Consider the following 21,497-nt stretch of genomic DNA (forward strand, 5'->3'; position numbering starts at 1 on the left):
TTCACTTCGGTCGCAGCGGTCTACTTATAGTTCCCGGGGACGAGGAACGATCGGTTCATAATTCACTAATTCACTTCTGTCGCGGCGGTCACTTCCCTCGGCCGCACTCGTCGTTTTCCCATGACCACCCGTCATGCACTCCGCCTCGCCTTCCGTATACGCCTCCCGTCCCCCACGTGGATCCTCTATGATCTCATTCCTTTCCCCCTTTTTTTGGTCATCAGTCTACTGACTGGTTTGATGCGGCCCACCACGAATTCCTTTCCTGTGCCAACCTCTTCATCTCAGAGTAGCACTTGCAACCTACGTCCTCAATTATTTGCTTGACGTATTACAATCTCTATCTTCCTCTACAGTTTTTGCCCTCTACAGCTCCCTCTAGTACCATGGAAGTCATTCCCTCATGTCTTAGCAGATGTCCTATCAACCTGTCCCTTCTCCTTATAAGTGTTTTCCACATATTCCTTTCCTCTTCGATTCTGCGTAGAACCTCCTCATTCCTTACCTTATCAGTCCACCTAATTTTCAACATTCGTCTATAGCACCACATCTCAAATGCTTCGATTCTCTTCTGTTCCAGTTTTCCCACAGTCCATGTTTCACTACCATGCAATGCTGTACTTCAGACGTACATCCTCAGAAATTTCTTCCTCAAATTAAGGCCGGTATTTGATATTAGTAGACTTCTCTTGGCCAGAAATGCCTTTTTTGCCATAGCGAGTCTGCTTTTGATGTCCTCCTTGCTCCGTCCGTCATTGGTTATTTTACTGCCTAGGTAGCAGAATTCCTTAACTTCATTAACTTCGTGACCATCAATCCTGATGTTAAGTTTCTCCCTGTTCTCATTTCTACTACTTCTCATTACCTTCGTATTTCTCCGATTTACTCTCAAACCAAACTGTGTACTCATTAGACTGTTCATTCGGTTCAGCAGATCATTTAATTCTTCTTCACTTTCACTCAGGATAGCAATGTCATCAGCGAATCATATCATTGATATCCTTTCACCTTCTATTTTAATTCCACTCCTGAACCTTTCTTTTATTTCCATCATTGCTTCCTCGATGTACAGATTGAAGAGTAGGGGCAAAAGGCTACAGCCTTGTGTTACACCCTTCTTAATACAAGCACTTCGTTCTTGATTGTCCACTCTTATTATTCCCTCTTGGTTGTTGTACATATTGTATATGACCCGTCTCTCCCTATAGCTTACCCCTACTTTTTTCAGAATCTTGAAGAGCTTGCACCATTTTATATTGTCGAACACTTTTTCCAGGTCGACAAATCCTATGAACATGTCTTGATTTTTCTTTAGCCTTGCTTCCATTATTAGCCGTAACGTCAGAATTGCCTCTCTCGTGCCTTTACTTTTCCTAAAGCCAAACTGATCGTCACCTAACGTATTCTCAATTTTCTTTTCCATTCTTCTGTATATTATTCTTGTAAGCAGCTTCGATGCATGAGCTGTTAAGCTGATTGTGCGGTAATTCTCGCACTTGTCAGCTCTTGCCGTCTTCGGAATTGTGTGGATGATGCTTTTTCGAAAGTCAGATGGTATGTCGCCAAACTCATATATTCTGCACGGTTCTAGGCGCGCAGTCCGGAACCGTGCGACTGCTACGGTCGCAGGTTCGAATCCTGCCTCGGGCATGGATGTGTGTGATGTCCTTAGGTTGGTTAGGTTTAAGTAGTTCTAAGTTCAAGGGGACTGATAACCACAGCAGTTGAGTTCCATAGTGCTCAGAGCCATTTGAACCATATATTCTACACAACAACGTGAATAGTCGTTTTGTTGCCACTTCCCCTAATGATTTTAGAAATTCTGATGGAATGTTATCTATCTCTTCCTCCAAAGCTCTTTTAAATTCCGATTCTAATACTGGATCCCCTATCTCTTCTAAATCGACTCCTGTTTCTTCTTCTATCACATCAGACAAATCTTCACCCTCATAGAGGCTTTCAATGTATTCTTTCCACCTATCTGCTCTCTCCTCTGCATTTAACAGTGGAATTCCCGTTGCACTCTTAATGTTACCACCGTTGCTTTTAATGTCACCAAAGGTTGTTCTGACTTTCCTGTATGCTGAGTCTGTCCTTCCGACAATCATATCTTTTTCGATGTCTTCACATTTTTCCTGCAGCCATTTCGTCTTAGCTTCCCTGCACTTCCTATTTATTTCATTCCTCAGCGACTTGTATTTCTGTATTCCTGATTTTTCCGTAACATGTTTGTACTTCCTCCTTTCATCAATCAACTGAAGTATTTCTTCTGTTACCCATGGTTTCTTCGCAGCTGCCTTCTTTGTACCTATGTTTTCCTTCCCAACTTCTGTGATGGCCCTTTTTAGAGACGTCCATTCCTCTTCAACTGTGTCGCCTACTGCGCTATTCCTTATTGCTGTATCTATAGCGTTAGATTTTCTCTGCCTCATGATGGCTTGGTGTTGTGTGATGTCCTTAGGTTAGTTAGGTTTAAGTAGTTCTAAGTTCTAGGGGACTAATGACCTAAGATGTTAAGATGCTAAGTCTCATAGTGCTCAGAGCCATTTGAACCATTTTTTATAGCGTTAGAGAACTTCAAACTATCTCGTCATTCCTTAGAACTTCCGTATCCCACTTCTTAGCGTATTGATTCTTCCTGACTATATTCTTGAACTTCAGCCTACTCTTCATCACTACTATATTGTGATCTGAGTCTATATCTGCTCCTGGGTAGGCCTTACAATTCAGTATCTGATTTCGGAATCTCTGTCTGACCATGATGTAATCTAATTGAAATCTTCCCATATCTCCCGGCCTTTTCCAAGCATACCTCCTCCTCTTGTGATTCTTGAACAGGGTATTCGCTATTACTAGCTGAACCTTGTTACAGAACTCAATTAGTCTTTCTCCTCTTTCATTCCTTGTCCCAGCCCATATTCTCTTGTAACCTTTTCTTCTACTCCTTCCCCTACAACTGCATTCCAGTCGCCCATGACTATTAGATTTTCGTCCCCCTTTACATACTGCATTACCCTTTCAATATCCTCATACACTTTCTCTATCTGTTCATCTTCAGCTTGCGACGTCTGCATGTATACCTGAACTATCGTTGTCAGTGTTGGTCTGCTGTCGATTCTGATTAGAATAACCCGGTCACTAAACTGTTCACATTAACACACTCTCTGCCCTACCTTCCTATTCATAACGAATCCTACACCTGTTATACTATTTTCTGCTGCTGTTGATATTACCCGATACTCATCTGACCAGAAATCCTTGTCTTCCTTCCAATTCACTTCACTGACCCGTACTATATCTAGATTGACACTTTGCATTTCACTTTTCAGATTTTCTAGTTTCCCTGCCACGTTCAAGCTTCTGACATTCCACGCCCTGACTCGTAGAACATTATCCTTTCGTTGATTATTCAATTTTTTTCTCATGGTAACCTCCCCCTTGGCAGTCCCCTCCCGGAGATCCGAATGGGGGACTATTCTGGAATCTTTTGCCAATGGAGAGATCATCATGACACTTCTTCAACTACAGGCCACATGTCCTGTGGATACACGTTACGTGTCTTTAATGCAGTGGTTTCCATTTCCTTCTGCATCCTCATGTCGTTGATCATTGCTGATTCTTCCGTCTTTAGGGGCAATTTCCCACCCCTAGGACAAGAGAGTGCCCTGAACCTCTATCCGCTCCTCCGCCCTCTTTGACAAGGCCGTTGGCAGAATGAGGCTGACTTCTTATGCCGGAAGTCTTCGGCCGCCAATGCTGATTATTTATCAAAATTTAGGCACTGGTGGGGATCGAACCCGGGACCGAAGACATTTTGATTATGAATCAAAGATGCTACCCTTAGACCATGGGTACACCTTTCCCCCATCTGCTTCTATTCCTCGAACATATACGCATCCTCTACACCTCCTGCCGCCTTGAACTCCCTCACCCCCTGGTTGCTCCTCTCCTCTCCCATCCCCGCCACCTGACATGTCTTCACTGTTGTATCCCCCCCTACCCTCCATCTCTATGCACTACATCTCCTTTCCCAAGGTGGCTTCCATCAATTCCCCCTCCCGGATGATGCCCTCTCTACCTCCATTTATCCCTCCTATCAACTCTGATCTTCACCCTCCTCCTTCCCTCCGTCCTTTCCCTGGGCTCCCTCTTCCTCCCCCCTTCCATCCTGTGTTTTCTCCCCACCTAACCTCTCCTTATCTCACTTCCCCCCAACCCCCCCGAGTCCTTTTGTATTCCTCTCCTCTGTCTTCCCCACTCCCTGGCATGTCTGCTCGGCGCCACTCATCCTCCATTGGCTCCCTTCACCCCTCCCCCCTTCACTTTTCCTTTCCTTCCCCCCTTTTTTTCCCCGTCATCTGTCCAGTTTCTCCCCACCTGCTCTCGGCTGTGGTATGTCATATTTGCCAACTTTTTAGTGCAGTGTATAAGTGAGTGTTCAGTGTTGTGCGTCTTTCCACAGTGTTGCGAACAGAAATCATGCTGTCGCTGGGTGTGGATTTTATATCTCTTGTGAACAGAAACCAGACTGTCGCCGTGTTTTTTAATTGTCTGTCTATTGTTTTTCTGCTTCCTGTGTATTTTATTAGCATCATCAACCCTGTGTTTTATGTTTTAAGTTCCAGAATTTTCTGCCATTTTACCTTTAAGTCACCGATTTTTCGCCAACTGTTATTTTTTATTATCTTCATCTTTTTAAAACAAATTCTATAGGCCGAAGAGCGGCGTAATAAGCTGCTGCCAGCCCGCCCCCTTCAGGGGGAATCGAAACTCAATAAAGGGGAAAGAAAGCTAGACAAGGCTGCGGTTGGCTAAACGAGAGGTTCTGCAGAATCACAGAAATTACTTCTAAAAGTGTGTAAGAATTGTGTAATGAATAAAAACTCTATACTCCAAGGGGGAGGCAAGTCCCCCTCTTGGTAACCTTCATCCTTCAATCACCTATACTACTAGTTTTCAGTTTTCCATACGAACCATTTACCAAGCACAAATGAACGGTGAACGAGTAAAACTGAACGGTTCCCGAAAGAGAACGACCAGCAGTGAAGTAGTTGCCAAGGATGAACGAGTTTGCCCATCTCTGCTACTGTGTGTGTGTGCAGCCGGGGGCGGGCTCGTGGCCGCCGCTGGCGGAGGCGCGGCTGCGCTGCCTGTCGGGCGTGGTGACGGCGGTGCCGGGCGGCCGGCTGGCGAACCGCGTGCTGGAGTACGCGTCCGCGTGGTCGCTGGGCCGGCGCCACGGGCTGCGCCTCGCGCTGCCCGCCGGCGTGCTGCACCCGCTGCGGGGGCTCTTCCGCAACCTCAGCGCCGCGCCGCTCAAGGCGGTGCTCGGCCGGCCTCCCTGCAGGGGCAGCGGGCTCTCCGAGCTGATGGTGCGTAACACACTGGCTCGTGTGCCACAACGCCACAGTAAGTAACCTTTACACTGAAAACCACGGGCGATCCAACCGGGGAGTGCAGCAGCTCCACCACATCTGCACGATGGCCCCGCAGAGGCCCTGAGGCTCAGTGTACCATCCATCACTAAGTGAACTGTATCAATGCCTTACAAAAAAAAGTAAAACACCCAAAGGGGAGGAGGAAATGAAATGAAACTTAACAAGTTCAGAGACTATTTAATGTTACTTTCGTGATTACAAAATAGAGTCCAACAGACAAAGTGTACAGCAGCAACATTTTGACACAACACATTTAACATACCACCCCCACGAACCATGGACCTTTCCGTTGGTGGGGAGGCTTACGTGCCTCAGCAATACAGTTGGCCGTACCGCAGGTGCAACCATAATGGAGGGGTATCTGTTAGAGGCCAGACAAACGTGTGGTTTCTGAAGATCGGCAGCAGCCTTTTCAGTAGTTGCAGGGGCAACAGTCTGGATGATTGATCTGACCTTGTAACAATAGCCAAAACGGCCTTGCTGTGCTGGTACTGCGAACGGCTGAAAGCAAGGGGAAACTAAGGCCGTAATTTTTCCCGAGGGCAAGCAGCATTACTGTATAATTAAATGATGATGGCGTCATCTTGGGTAAAGTATTTCAGAGCTATCTTAGAAGATAGATTAATGAAAGACAAATCTACGTTTCTAGCATTTGTAGACTTAGAGAATGATTTTGAAAATGTTGACTGGAATACTCTCTTTCAAATTCTGAATGTGGCAGGGGTAATAAAAAGGGGGCGAAATGCTATTTTTAATTTGTACAGAAACCAGATGGCAGTTATAGGAGTCGAGAGACATGAAAGGGAAGCAGTGGTTGGGAAGGGAGCGAGACAGGGTTGTAGGCTCTTCCCAATGTTATTCAATCTGTATATTGAGCAAGCAATAAAGAAAACAAAAGAAAAATTCGGAGTAGGTATTAAAATACATGCCACGCTGGATTAGCCGAGAGGTCTACGGTGCTGCAGTCACGGACTGTGTGGCTGGTCCCAGCAGAGGAGCGAGTCCTCCCTTGGGCATGGGTGTGTGTGTTTGTCCTTAGGATAATTTAGGTTGTGTGTAAGTTTAGGGACTGATGACATTAGCAGTTAAGTCTCTTAAGATTTCGCACACATTTGAACATTTTTTTAAATCCATGGAGAAGAAATAAAAACTTTGAGGTTCGCCGATGACATCGTAATTCTGTCAGAGACAGCAAAGGACTTGGAAGAGCAGTTGAACGGAATGGATAGTGTCTTGAAAGGAGGATATAAGATGAACATCAACAAAAGGAAAACGAGGATATTGGAATGTAGTCGAATTAAGTCGGGTGATGCTGAGGGAATTAGATTAGGAAATGAGACACTTAAAGTAGTAAAGGAGTTTTGCTATTTGGGGAGCAGAATAACTGATGATGGTCGAAGTAGAGAGGATATAAAATGTAGACTGGCAATGGCAAGGAAAGCGTTTCTGAAGAAGAGAAATTTGTTAACATCGAGTATAGATTTAAGTATCAGGAAGTCGTTTCTGAAAGTATTTGTATGGAGTGTAGCCATGTATGGAAGTGAAACATGGACGATAAGTAGTTTGGAAAAGAAGAGAACAGAAGCTTTCGAAATGTGGTGCTACAGAAGAATGCTGAAGATTGGATGGGTAGATCACACAACTACTGAGGAGATATTGAATAGAATTGTGGAGAAGACGAGTTTGTGGCACAAGTTTACTAGAAGAAGTGATCGGTTGGTAGGACATGTTTGAGCCATCAAGGGATCACCCATTTAGTACTGGAGGGCAGTGTGGAGGGTAAAAATCGTAGAGGGAGACCAAGAGGTGAATACACTAAGCAGATTCACAAGGATGTAGGTTGCGTCTCTGGACTAAAGACCACAATAGCAACAGAAAACAGTGTGCATGCAGCAGCTTTATATCCGTACAGGCGGTCCCTGTGTCAGGGCCGATGATTTGAGGCTAGACGCACTGCTGAGGAATGCGCAGGGGTCACGGGTGGTGGACGTGAATTGACCTTTGACAGATGTCACGAGAAACGGCAAGCGACGTTTCTCGCCAAATATCAGAAAGGTGAATTTTATTGGCAGTGTGCGTGGATGTAGGCGGAGTTTTAGAATGTTACAGAGGATCGTTCTGTATGGATTATGAACCCCAGGCGATTGGCTGGCAGCTTCGTGACCCGTGTGGTGCGAGGCACTGCTTTTGTAATGGGTGCCAGGATTCGTTGCAGGGAGAGCACACGTGGACGCCGTGATCATTGCCTGAAACGGGCATTCGGTGTGGAAATAGATCTCTCCTGCGGAGGTCGAAAGGGGAGACATTGTCTGGGGAGGAACAGAAACATCTTTGGAAAGAGCGTCAGTAAACAATTTCCATGTTACAACTTGCAAAGTGTCGGTTTCACCACTGGGAGCGAGTTAAGTCGTTTCTAAGTGACGGTTATTTGTTTCTCTGTGGAGTATGAGGAATATTGAAGTGCTTTTCTAGGAATGAATACTTGAGTCAGTTTCTGTTCCTGGCTTATAAGCAAAGAGAAATCTCGACTCGTGCTCAACTGGTAATGAAATAGTTTCAGCTGTAGGAGTTTGCGGATGATGTATTACGCTACTGTGTGGACAGAATTTGTAGCTACGTGACGTTCATCCTCTACACGGCGACCAATGGCACCGAGCAGATCGACACTGAAGTATCACGCCTCCTAGCACCGTAATCGTTGATATACATACGCAGCACGGGTCGGCAGTTAGGGAAAAATCACACTGAAAGTGTTCCGTTCCATTTGCTTCTGTATTGATTTTAGACATTTATTTCATTTACCTGTTGTTTGAAAATAAATACTGTAGAGAGTAAAAACTGTAGAGAAAGATAGAGATTGGAATACATCCAGCAAATAATTGAGAGGACGTAGGTTGAAACTGCTACTCTGAGATGAAGAGGTTAGCACAGGAGAGGAATTCGTGGCGGGCCACATCATACCAGTCAGAAGACTGATGAAAATAGAAAAAAAATACATGTCTGGGACCAGCTAGGAACATCATCTCCGCTCCAGTGTCCATATTCAGGATATGAAAGACCAGTTACTATTCTCAGCACACTCTTGACACTTTCGATCTCGAAGTATTGACTTCCCTAACGATTTCAGAAATCCTCAGCACCTTGCCTCAGGAGACCATACAACGGCCTTATGTCACCCTTCTCAGCCTAATCAGTGCATGCATTCAGGCTATAGAAGGTGCAACGACATACTGCTAACTTTACTATATAATCACTGAGAAAACATCACATACCCTGTCAATCCCTGAAGTTTCAATTCGTTTCCTTCTTCCCTTCTCGGTGCTTCACTTTTTTTTGTCAAGCAATGTATTTCCAGACTGCAGAAAATATCAAAAGAATATCTGGTGGAACTTCCGGAACATACTGCAGAGGCCTCGCCCAAAAACGTGGTATTGCAACATCAGAACAGCGAACAGTGAAATTTTGCTCGTTGTGCGTATTCAGTTGAGTAAGAACAATATAAGATTAAATGAAGGGCTTATTTCAATAGTGGTACAAGTCCATTTTTTTTTTTCATTCTGAGATACAGAGTCCTAAGTCCTAAAGTTAAATGAGAGCTGATAAATCTGCAGTTGAGTATATATACTTAAATATTTCTGGTATCTCAACTATATCTCAGAATGAACAAAAATGGACTTGTACCACTATTGAAATAAGCCCTTCAAATGTACACTGAGATGACAAAAGTCATGGGATAGCGATATGCACATGTACACATGGCGGCAGTATCAAGTACACTAGGTATAAAAGAGTAGCGCATTGGCGGAGCTGTCGTTTTTGCTTAGGTGAGTGATGTGAAAAGGTTTCCTATGTGATTAAGCCCGCACGACGCGAGTAAACAAATTCTGAACAAGGAATGGTAGTTGGAGTCAGGTGCATGAGATGTTCCATTTCTGAAATCGTTAGTGAAATCAATATTCCGAGATCCAAAGTGTCAAGAGGGTACCGAGAAAACCAAATTTCAGGCATTACTCTTGCAACTGACAACGCAGTGACTGACGGCCTTCACTTAACTTCTGAGAGCAACGGAGTTTCCATAGAGTTGTCAGTGCTAACAGACAGCAGAGGGTGAAATGACCACAAAACAAGACAGGCGAATGAAGCTAGTGCCTTTGCTAACAGCATGGCCATGTGACCATATCGATTCGACCCTAGACGACTGGAAAACCACGGCCCGATCAGGTGAGTCCCGATTTCAGTTGTTAAGATCTGATGGTAGGGTTCAAGTGTAGCACAGACCCCACGAAGCCATGGATACAAGTTGTCAACAAGACACTGTGCAAGCTGGTGATGGCTCTCTATTGGTGTGGGCTGTGTTTTCATGGAATGGACTGGGTCCTCTGGATGATCGGCAAGATGAAGACCATTTGCAACCATTCATGGACTTCATGTTTCCAAACAAGGTTAGAATTGTTGTGGAGGACTATGCGCCATGTCAGTGTGTCACAATTGTTCCCAATTGGTTTGAATAAAATTCTGGACAACTCGAGCGAATGATTTGGCCACCCAAGGTGCATGACGTGAATCCCATGGATCATTTATGCAACATAATCGAAAGGTCAGTTTGTGTACAGAATCCTGCACCAACACCTTCGCAATTAAGGACGGCTATAGAGACAGCATGGCTCATTATTTTTGCAGGGAACTTCCATCGACTTGTTGAGTCCATGTCCTGTCGAGTTGCTGCACTACGCTGGGCAAACGAAGGTCCGACACGATATTAGAAGGTATCCTATAACTTTTGTCACATCAATGTATATATGATTTGGGGGTATGGAGGGTGGAAAAATTTAGCACGGTGAACCCTCAACTGCGACAGAAAAAGAATGGCTGTAACGTGGATGGAAATCGAGTTGGCTTGAGTTGGATTACAAAGGGGGTAAGTCATTCGACGCTACTTCAGCTGTATACAGGAGTTCATCAGCTGTAAGTACTGATAGGTGGTGGTGAGCCTATTTACGGTCGACCGATAACCAGATGTTTGGTGGGTGAGAGATCTGGAGAACGTGCTCGCCAAGACTACACTTGAACACCGTCTGTATCGATTTATGTCAAGACATCAAGGACAACGTGCAGCCTAGCCTTAGTTTTGGAAGATTACGTAACAAAGACCTCGAAGATAGGCCACAGTCATCAGAACTTAACACTCCAGTTGTGTAAGGCCTACTGTACATGTCTCCGGCAGTGTGAGCGAGAGACAATCGTGTTGTGTACCTGATGGCGTCCAATACCATTACTCCATGTGCTGTGCCTGTTAGTCGATGACGAATGTATTTTGGCAACATCCGTTCTCGTAGACTATTCCATACATAGATATGTACACTGTGGCGCTGCAGGCGTATCCGAGGTCTGTCTGAAAATATGACGTGGTGCCACTCCAGCGTCTAGTGTTATCGTTTGGCTCACCACTGTCGGCATCCCCCTCTGCTAGTGTGCCCGAGAAGCTGCAACAGTGGTCGCCATGATGAAGTCTGCGTCGTTTCAGCCTTCATCTCATTGTCCATGAGGATATTGTTTTGCTGCATGCAATGCCAAGTACGTGTTTTGACTGCTAGATTCCGCACGACCAATCGAACAGCATGTCTGTCCTCTCGAGCGCTAGTCATGTGGGGCCGCTGAGGACCTGAGTGCCGTTGAGTATGACCATCTCGAAGCCATCGTTTCCATATCAGCGCGATGGTCTTGGTATCCCGACCAAAACGAGCAACAGTATCGCCGAACGATTAACTACAGTCTTGACAGGGCACAGGTAAACGTCCCTCGACAGTTGCTGGTAAATCTTGCTACTTACACTAGGCACAAAACGATCTCACATGCAACCATAATTAAAATGCAATTTCTGAATGAGAAGTTCGTCATGTAATCTTCCCCGATATACAAAATGTAAATGTTGTTGTTCCTATCCACTTTGAGCAGTTGCTGAAATGCTGATCGTTTCAAAATCCAAGTGTTTGCTGTCATCCATGCTAATTTGTCGTTAGTGGCATGTCATCCTCATTGTGTTGTAGTTTTAAATACCAGCAGTGTATAGTGTGCTTCACACTTCTTGGCAGATTAAAACTGTGTTCTGGACATGGAGAGTAACAGAAAGGTATTGCCAGAATATCTGCCTTGTTAGATCAGATGGTGGAAGGTCAGACGCTATTGGGTTTTTAGCGCCGGTCTGGTTCACAGTTTTAATCCAGCAGCAGGTCAGAATCTTCATTCGGTTCACGGTTTTAATCTGCTAGGAAATTTGGCTCAAATGTCCCTAGGAACTTCCTCTGCAACGGTGCAAAGACATGGCGCCCTGTGGCGTCACATTCGGGCTCGGTGACAGTTCGAACAGCAAGATGTTGACATGTGCGAAAAAGAGACGGCAGGTCAGAAGTAAATGTCAGGTGTAAGGTGGCTTAATGAGATCACACTGGCTCTAGATTTCACCACAATTATGCCCATCGCCATCGTAAACATCTCACACGTTGGCAAGGTCATCACTCCCCTGTTACTCACATCTCATTGTTTCTTTTTACGCCTCTGCGATGGAGGTCTGAATGGCGACATCAAGCGTTGAAAACACGTTGTTTTATTATGACTGGTCGAAGAAAACATTTCAGACCCACAGCCGCTCTGAATCAACACGAAAAGCCCTTAGAAGATGGCATAAAATACATCAATGAAATGGCCCCTTCCATTAGGGTGTTGACTCCCACACATTTCGCTGTCGAGAACGACAGCTCGTAATGTGATGAGCAACAAGACAAGGCTCTTGAGAACGTTCGACGCTCTTAACACCCCCTCCCCTCCAGACGATTCAACCCTTCTCTTAGGGTATCGTGGGGCTACAGCCCCACTGAACGTGGTCTCACCCATTTCGAGTGTAATGCGACAGCAGTTTTTGCTCTGGATAGAACCAATAGGGATCGTTCAACCCACTAGAGGAAATATGGACACGGTCCAAAGCTGCAAAGAGTGTTAATGCGTTTTAAGTTCTCCTGTTTTTCTGCTTCATGTGATGTGATCTTCGAGGGTGCAATCTTGACATGTTCATGAATGAAATGACAAAGGGTCTCTCTAAGACCCTTTTGTCAGACAACACCATTGGTGCCACCCACACAATTTGCTGAGCACGTTAAAACTGTACCTGTCACACTTCAACACCTGTTAAGCTGAGTGTTAGGGCAGCATAGAATCACTCCACGGAGTGGTTCTAGAAGTCTCTGACACGTACATTTATAGTATGCTCAACAAAGGTCAATAGTGTGTGGTTGGCACCAAGGGTGTTGCCTGACTCAGGGGCCTCAGAGGGACCATCTGCCATTTCATTGACACACAGGTCACGAAGCACCTCTCCATGAAAACGCCACAGGAACGCGCAAACAGGAGGCCTGAATAGATGCCCTTTACTGCTCTTCAGGCGAATGGTTTTGAACGTCCCTATAAGTTCTATCCTGTATACCTGAGAAAGGATTGTGGTCGCACTACACTTCAAAGGAGTCAGATCATGTTCAATGTGGTCATAGCCTCAAAATGTCCTTAGAGTAGGACTGAATCGTTTGGAGGGGGGGAATGGTGTCAGCAGTGTGATTCACAGAAATTTTTTTCAATATTGAAAGCGAACAACGATTGAAAAGTACGTTTCTTGGTATGAGTGAGGAACTCTGATCACCCACTTTCCAGATTTATAAGCGAGTTTCGGGTGCACGCTCTAAGTAGGGAGAGTGCTCAATCAGGACATGAAGCCAATGGCTAGTTAGAGGTGCTGTTTAATGAGACGGCGAGGTTTATTACTTGGACAATGAGCCCAGGAAGTTTTAGTTTTACTCTGTAAATTTTAGAGTAACATTTTAAAGTGTTTCAGATATTGCTCATTTTAAACAACATACTGTAAATCGAATATTGTGCTTACTCTGGGTTGCGTGCTTGTTGCAGGTGCTTCGCCACTCAGCCTCCGATGCGCAGCTGTATCCTGTGAAGCGATACGTCTCATGGGCGGCCAAACACAGCCAACCAGTCGTTCTCAGGTGAGTATATGCGTATGTACAGTTCGCGTATCACAGGTGACACAAAGAGTAACTCACTCAAAGTGGTTCAGTCAGAAAAATGGATCAGCCATCTTCATCCTCTCTACCACGCCCACCCCCGCCCCAGACCATACCCACCCTCGCCTCCAGATGATTCCATCTGTTTTTCGCAGCCTGTCGCTGGGCCTCAGCCCCTTGCCCCTCCCCAACCTGCCCTATTGGTGGGAATTTCGAATTTTGGCGAGTATTTCGAATTTTGGTGCGAAATTCTTTGTGACAGGGGTGTGCTGACATCCCACCCCACCCCCACCCAGGAATTAGAGGGAAATAAACAGTGGCGGTGCCCTTTCCGGGACTCTAACACTGATTCTACCGGATGGAAAGCCCAAGTGCAGCCCCCAACACATGAAAACTGCCCAGATGCAGGAGAGGAAGGTTATATTAATGTACTTTATTTATTTTGATCGGGAAACTGACGCAAAGATCGGTCCTAATCAGTAATTGTCACAAAGATTCGGCATAATTACACAACCATATGCAGAGCGCTACACAAAGACGGTGTATAATAGCAATACAACTCAAAAACTGATGATGCCATACAACTGGTGTTATCCTGCTGGGAAAAAAAACTTCGCAATACCACTCGAAACTAGTGATAGACACACTCAAACTTTACCTACATTTACTAGTTGGGGGAAAAAGGCAGGGATGTAAGTTACTATCTATATTCTTTTTGGTGGGAAATAAGTTCCACTGACGAGATGCTGGTGTTGGTCAGAGAGGAGTTAAACCCTACGGCCCAGCTAATCTAAGCCAATACACGCTATCACAACTGATGGAATAAATGTGTCGCAGTTCTAATTACACTCCGAAAATGTCATGAAAAAAAAACAGCACTCATAGTGAATGGGTCATAATGCAGCACATGGACTCGGGAAAATCGTCATCCTAAAAGAATGGAAAGGCGGCAGTAGTTGAACGTGCGTTCTCCTCGATGTGCAATCGCAAACCGCGTAAAACCGAGGCTTTCTCACCTCCCCTCAAGCATCCCTCCCTCCCCCCCCCCCCTCCCAACTTCCTACCTTCATCCACCTACGGGGAGCACACATGATTCTTCAAACGGCCAGACACGCCGAGAGTGTCTACCTCCACTGCTACCTGCCCTTTGTATTTTTCTGCAGCTCAACTGCTGACCCCTCTATGGCCACAGGCCTCACCAGGCCCTCTGGGGTCACCCTAAAATATGCGGCATGCCTTTAGGCGACGGTCCTAAACAACAGAAAAGGGAAATTTAGCAGCACAATCTCGTCCATCCCGAGAACGCTCCATATGGCTTTTTGAAAAGTCAGCTGCTTGTAAAACAGCCCCACACTGCAGTGCATTCAGTGCACAGCAAACTAGCCTGACCGAGGGTTGGTTTTTGGCTAAAGGGAGAGCAGCGATCTATTACAGAACTCGCCCGCAGTAGCCTGCGATCCTGCACATGACTATTTAACGTCAATGTGACTCCTATAATAAAGCAACTGTTAAAAAAAGAAAACACAATCGCAACGATAATAAATGTCCTCTTTCCACGAAAATAAGGGAAGTCCATTTTCTTTTAGTTTTAGGAGCAAAATCGGTATAGTTTTTGCATTCGACTGTAGCATACAGTTCGCATCTCATTATTTTTTTGAAGTCCAACGAAGTGCACTGCTACCAATCACAAATGATCAGCTGTTGTGACCGTAGAAAATTTTAATTTTTATTCTTGTATTTGTGACCATAACAAGAGTCCAGGCTCCATAGGCAATCAGCTAGCCAACATTACGAAATAGTCCACCAGGACGTAGGGACAAGATAAGTGCCAGAGGCTGCCAAGTATGGCTTGTTGATCAAATAACTTAGTGATTGACTTCCTGCCAGAGAAAACAGCATGAATCAAACTTGCGCAATAGAAGAGACAAACACCAGGGCGACAATAAGAAAGAGAGAGTGTCAGTCATGTGAGGAAAAGACTCGTGTGGAACCAAATTAAGTTGTGTGCAGCTAGAAACGAAAGTGTCATGTGGAACCGAAGGCATTCTTGAGCAAGCCGACCAATTAGAAACGAGAGTGTCGTGTGGAACCATAGGCATTCTTGTGCAAACCAATCACTTAGAAATGAAAAGGTCGTGTGAAACAAATTAACTCGTGTGCACCCAAGTACATGAGAAACGAAATAAAAGGTCAGGCAGCGATATAGCTAGAACCAGAGATTCAGATGCAGATTCAGAGCCAGATTCCGCAGCGAGACGCCAGCGGGGCAGAGTAGGCCCATAGCAGCCGGTACAGCTGATAAAGACTTCAACTACGTGAAGATGGTAATAGACTCTGGTGGACACTCAGGAACTGCAGGTCAAGTAGGATTTTTAGAGTTTAATTGGAATAGAGTTGAACAGAGGCTGTCAGTCTTTGTCTCAATTACTTAGAGAGATTTCAGTGCTAAACAAGTGATTGCTTTGTGCTTGTTTGTTGTATGTACCGGCAATTAGCTTTGAAGTAGCAAGTCCGAATAAATAGACTGAATCTTACTAAGGGGTTTATGGTCCAACACCTCACTTAAGTATATGGAGAATAAACTAGATAGAAACTAACCAATCTTTTCTGCCTATTGCAATTCTGTAACCTATTTTCAGGAAACTTATTTCCTTCAAACCAAGAAGATTCTCTCCTCTCATCTCCGATATAAAGGTTGACAGCAATTTATAACTAACCCATTGTCGTTAACGTCCCGATTGTGCTATGCAGTTCGCACTTACTTCATTCTGGTATAGTGAGGCTGTGCCGTAACGCGACACAGCAAGACATGTCCACCATGTGTAAAATCAGGAAAAAAACTTCGACTATTTTTCTGCGAAAATTACCGATCACCGATATTCTCGTTGTCTCGAAACCGTCATAAGACTAATAAGAAAGCCAGAACTTAATCTCCAAAGAAAAAAATAATCTATATTAAGCTATTTCTTTCAGCTTGTTGTACAAATTACACGACCTGAGAGCGTCTCTCCCGTTCAATTTCTATAAATAAACTGGCATGCACGTGTGTATTATAAGAATTTCAATGTTTCATGCTATTGGCTCACATGTCAGAAGAAAACGCATTCATTTTACGATTGACAACAACAAACTATAATTCAAGAGAACCTAGCTGTTCTGTACGCTATGACAGGTCCCTTTTTACCAATGCAGTGCTATATCACGCTAGCATTTACGAAGCAAATCGTGAGACCCTGTTTCGCCCTGTGTAGGTGGGAGATTGAAATTTCGTTAAAAGATATCACTGCAACGAAAAAAAAAAAAGAAACTTCTGTCAAGAATCATACCGTGGTGCCCTAGCCATCTCCTCCACTCGCCAGGTGGCACGTCATTGACGTAAATTTGATAGGCTAAGTAATTAAATTGGTCATGACAGTCAGTTTGCATGGTGAGTAATTTTTTTTCAGTAGCCGGGTTACACTGCCAGGTAGGTCAAATGGCAATCCATGGAGGGAGGACCGAGGTTATTTTCGAAGAATACTATTGAGAACCGACATTTGAAGCTGACTGCAGAGAGATTCTGCAGCCCACAACATACATTTTGCCTAAGAACGGCGCTATTAGAAACACGATCGTAGCAACTATGTTACCGCCACCCTGCATAACTGCTGTCTTGAGTCTACAGACACACACACGAGTCTCTGATAGTGTGACGCTTTCAGGTAGAAATGCTGTCTCCGAATTGGAATCAAGTCTATCCATTCTACTACATACTTGCATTGGATCCTGTAGATATATCTTTCAATGATTACAGCCACTGGTGAATCACATACGTGCCACTCTCATATCTCGAAACAAGTCGCCTTTTCCGAACCTATCTGCTAAGCATATCATACAGTAAAATCTCCAACTCTATTTTTTAGACAGTTCCTCTGCATCTTGGTCATGATCGAAGTCGCTTCAACAGACCAGTGTAAAGTTTCATCACCTGTACTATAGGATGACCATATCCAATAGACTATCAATCACACGTGAGGGTTCCTATATTGTTGCTTCATAAACAGTTTAATACATTGTTTTTTTTTCGATTGTCATACACCCAATCAATGTACACAGCCATACACTATTTTTTTTTCTACCGTTATTTAGAGATCCCTGTCAGCTGCTGCCAAATCACCATTACAATGTATCGATCCTGTGGCTCTCACAGAAAGCTGAACATCGCATGGCATGAACTGTACAGTTACCACAACACAGCCTGGTAGAAATGAAACACAGAGATGATGTTTCTTGTTGACAAAAGATGTGGAAGACATCGCAACATACGGAAATTGGAGAGGTTGCGGTATTGTAGAGCGCTTTCAACAGCTATTCGAAGATGATGACCTATACCGTTAATCTCATCTTTCCCATGGACAAGGTAGCGGATGTCTCGGTGGTCCATTTAGAAAAGCATTGTTCCTTCATTTTGCAGTCATGTACATGATTAATGTTCCAGTGTTGACCATCACCAGAAGGTGCTGCTCACAATATCTGTGGGATAGTACAAATAAAAAGAGGTGCTGTCACGTTATTGGCGTAAAAGAAAATAAAAATATGTGGTGGATATCGCAGCAGATTGAAATAGGACCAGTCTGTAGCATTGAGGAACGCTACCAAACAACTGTATGGAGGTGATGACCTCTACATTTAATCCCATGCTCCACAGTGGCAAGTAGCAGATATTTGGTGTTCCAACAAAGCTCCCTCCATCTCAGTCGAGTGGTGTCAGTCAATCATTGTGCGGTAATCATCAGCATACCCAGTGGACGGTCGTGATGGGAAAGACACCATTTATATGAAACAATAAACTGTAATACACTCCGCAGTTGACAGAGAGATCAGTTTTACCCAGAAGTTGGAGAGAGCTATATCTACCACAGTCTGCAACCGGTGTAGAAACAGAGTGAGCAGAGTTAATGCTAAAGGACCGTGTTTTTACCACTCTGTGGAAACGGGAACATGTTGTCGTAGCTCCATCATCTATGTACGATGTATAAGATCAGTGCCAAATGAAGCCTGCTCCTGCAACACAACGTAGTATAAAAGGCGATACAAACAGATACGGTGGTGTTTCTTATTGGGACAATTAGGAAGCCTCAACATTATACAGGTACTGCAGTCTGAAGCAGAACCGCATCCCTCAGGATGCATTCACATCTATCATCCACACATTCTATCATCGTTATTCTGTACCATCCAGAGAGAACATTTACGAACTATAAAAGCTCCAATAACTTCATCTGATTGATTTTTACCACATCTCTCTCTTCTGATATATGGAAAACGAATACCGTCTACATGCTGGCATCGAGCATATGTGGCGATCCTACTAAATATCCAGGTATTGATCCATTAGAGCAGGCGGCCAGTAATCAACATCTCTTGCACAGACCTTTGCGTGTACTGTACGAGAAACATCTCCCACAGATTGTCAGTCGCGGGGAAGGGTCCCTGTTTCATTGTTTGATACACCACTTTTTCTGATGTAACACACTTCGTACATTTTTTTTCCGCCACGACTTCGATGTCTGTGTCAGATTCTAAACTGACATTAACACGTTTTGGTCCATTGGCACCCCAGAAAACTAGACATCGCACGGTGTAAATCATGTTGATGCTCCTGATCCCACAACACACCCACACACTGCGTGATTGAAATAAAAGACAGTCACAACATAAGGGAACTGGAAGAGTTTTGAGGCATTGTGGATCGTTTCCAAACTGGTGCCTGAAGGTGATTGACGACCTCTACATTTAAACTCATCATTCACAGTGATGGGATAGCTGCAGGCGCTCTGTTTAGTTAGATTCATTCCACAGATTGCTGTCATGCACACTTCCTCTACCAAGACTCTTTCTCCATATCAAACAAGCGATGTCACTCAATCATTATGTGGTAATCAACAACGTACCAGTGGACTGTTACGATGGAAAAGACACCTTAGATGTCCTGTATTAATAAGAATCATAGTTGGTAGTGGGATCAGTTTTAGCAGTTTATCGTAATTTCAATACCGACCAATGACACGGCAGCATGCTCTACAGTTTCTGTATCTTCGCTAAACAGCGCCTCCACTGGTTTGCGAGTACCATCGCGAATGTAAATAGATGACTGTGCAGTACGTTCATTCATTGTTAATTCTCGAACACATACACCAAAGAACACCAGACAGCGACCTACTTATCTCTAGCACTTCGATCATAGTGAATAATTTACGATCTTTCTCTACATGGATGAGAGTCACAGGACGTTCTCGCATTCTTAGGATAAAGTTAGAGACTGAAGATCTCGCACATGTCGAGGGTAAATTAAAGTACCACCAATCATAGTCGTTTGAGTCTTGTACGTGTTTGAAATCAAACTCAGTTGTATCATCTGAATTGGGATATCGGTAAAAGGATCCAATTATTATTTTATTCCGGTTGCCAGAATGACCTCTGCCCATTGTAACTCATAGGAAGTATCTACTTCAATTTCGCGACAAATTAAACTACATCTGACAGCAACAAACACGCCACTGCCGACCATGTTTAGCCTATCCTTCGGGAACACCGTTAGGTTCTTCGCAAAAATTTCGGCTGAGCTTAACTCGGGCTTTAACGATTTGAGCATCAGTGCTTGGAGTTCTGGTACTTTCCCGACACAGCTACAACAATTTACAACTGTTATACCGATGGTTCATGTATCTACGTTCCTCCTCTGTTTGGCCTGCACCCTTTGTGATTGAAGCCCTTTTTGTGATTTCTCGAGACCCTCTAACCTATAAAGCCGCACAATCCATGCCACTGTTACCCGCGTAGCCGCCTCCTGCGTATAATTGGACTCGTGACCTATTCAACGGAACCCGAAACCCAACCATCTTTTGAAATCTGCAGCCTACACGGTCGCAGAACCGTCTAAGCCTCTGATTCAGATCTTCCACTCGGCTCTGCACCAGAGGTCCGCAATCGGTTCTGTCGACTATGCTCCAATTGTCAGCTCTGCTTTCATCTTGCAAGCCAGACTGACAGCCTTTACCACTTCTGTTAGCCGCTCGAAACCAGAGAATCTCTTCTGACCCAGAGTGACACACATCATTGGTACCGACGTGAGCCACCTTCTGCCGTTATTCTATCTTCTATTGTTGCTTCATTATTATTCAGCTTCTTAATTGCTATCCTGCTGAGTTACTTCAATTTTGAACTTGCTTTACACCTTCTGCTATTGTTGCTCAAGGGAACGTATTTTCAGGATCTTCAGTATTCAGCAAGTGCTCGAAATACTCCCTCCATCTGTCCAGAATGCTTTGATTGTCCGTCAACATATTTTCATCCTTGTCATTAACGACTAACGCCTCATTTCTTTGACGATTTCTCACATGGTTCAACACTCGGAACATTTTTGTGGTGTCAAATATATTTGTCCTCTCTATTTCATTCATTCATCATGTTGGTCATGAATTTTCTTTCTATGTCTCTGTCCAGCACGAGTGTTTCCTTAGCCTAGCTCTCTTCCTGACCTTCATAGCTGGTTCACATTTTTCACATAGTTGTATCGTCAGGGTGAATCACCTACAATTTGCACCGGAAATATTGCAGAAGGTGTTAAGTGCCATTGATCAGTTTTCACGTAATGGACTGGTAGTCAGGAGCTCGTATAGTTAGCCAATACACACACTGTAATAATATTTAAAAAGTGTATTTTTAGTACAAACATTCACTTTTTAAGTGGAACAATGCCTATTGACATTAATAAACTAAAAGTAGGGTAAATTAGAATGTTAGTGGTGTTTGTGGCAAGATTCCAGTGCGAACCACCTACAAGATATCGTACTGCGTAAAGTTTCCACACCGACACTCGTTTGTGCGCAGTTTCTTGGTAGAATGTTGTTATGTTTGCTTACAGTGTACTTTTGTGTTCCTTCTGTGCATTGAGAATTGTTAGTCAGTTAGTGTGTGATAGCCCTAGCAGTAGGTCGTGAGTGGACGATGGGATTTA

General features: G+C 44.3%; 1 protein-coding gene across 1 annotated transcript in view; it reads left to right on the top strand.

Moving 5' to 3' along the window:
- Positions 1-21,497, top strand: part of LOC126334902 (galactoside alpha-(1,2)-fucosyltransferase 2-like) — a 103,038-nt gene that overhangs the window by 38,459 nt on the left and 43,082 nt on the right. Inside the window, exons 2-3 of the mRNA XM_049997611.1 lie at positions 5,103-5,372; positions 13,389-13,480. Of these exons, the coding sequence (XP_049853568.1) occupies positions 5,103-5,372; positions 13,389-13,480 (362 nt within the window). The remainder of the gene's footprint in view (positions 1-5,102; positions 5,373-13,388; positions 13,481-21,497) is intronic.

This window comes from Schistocerca gregaria, chromosome 2 (genome assembly GCF_023897955.1).
Source record: "Schistocerca gregaria isolate iqSchGreg1 chromosome 2, iqSchGreg1.2, whole genome shotgun sequence".
Lineage (NCBI taxonomy): Eukaryota > Metazoa > Arthropoda > Insecta > Orthoptera > Acrididae > Schistocerca > Schistocerca gregaria.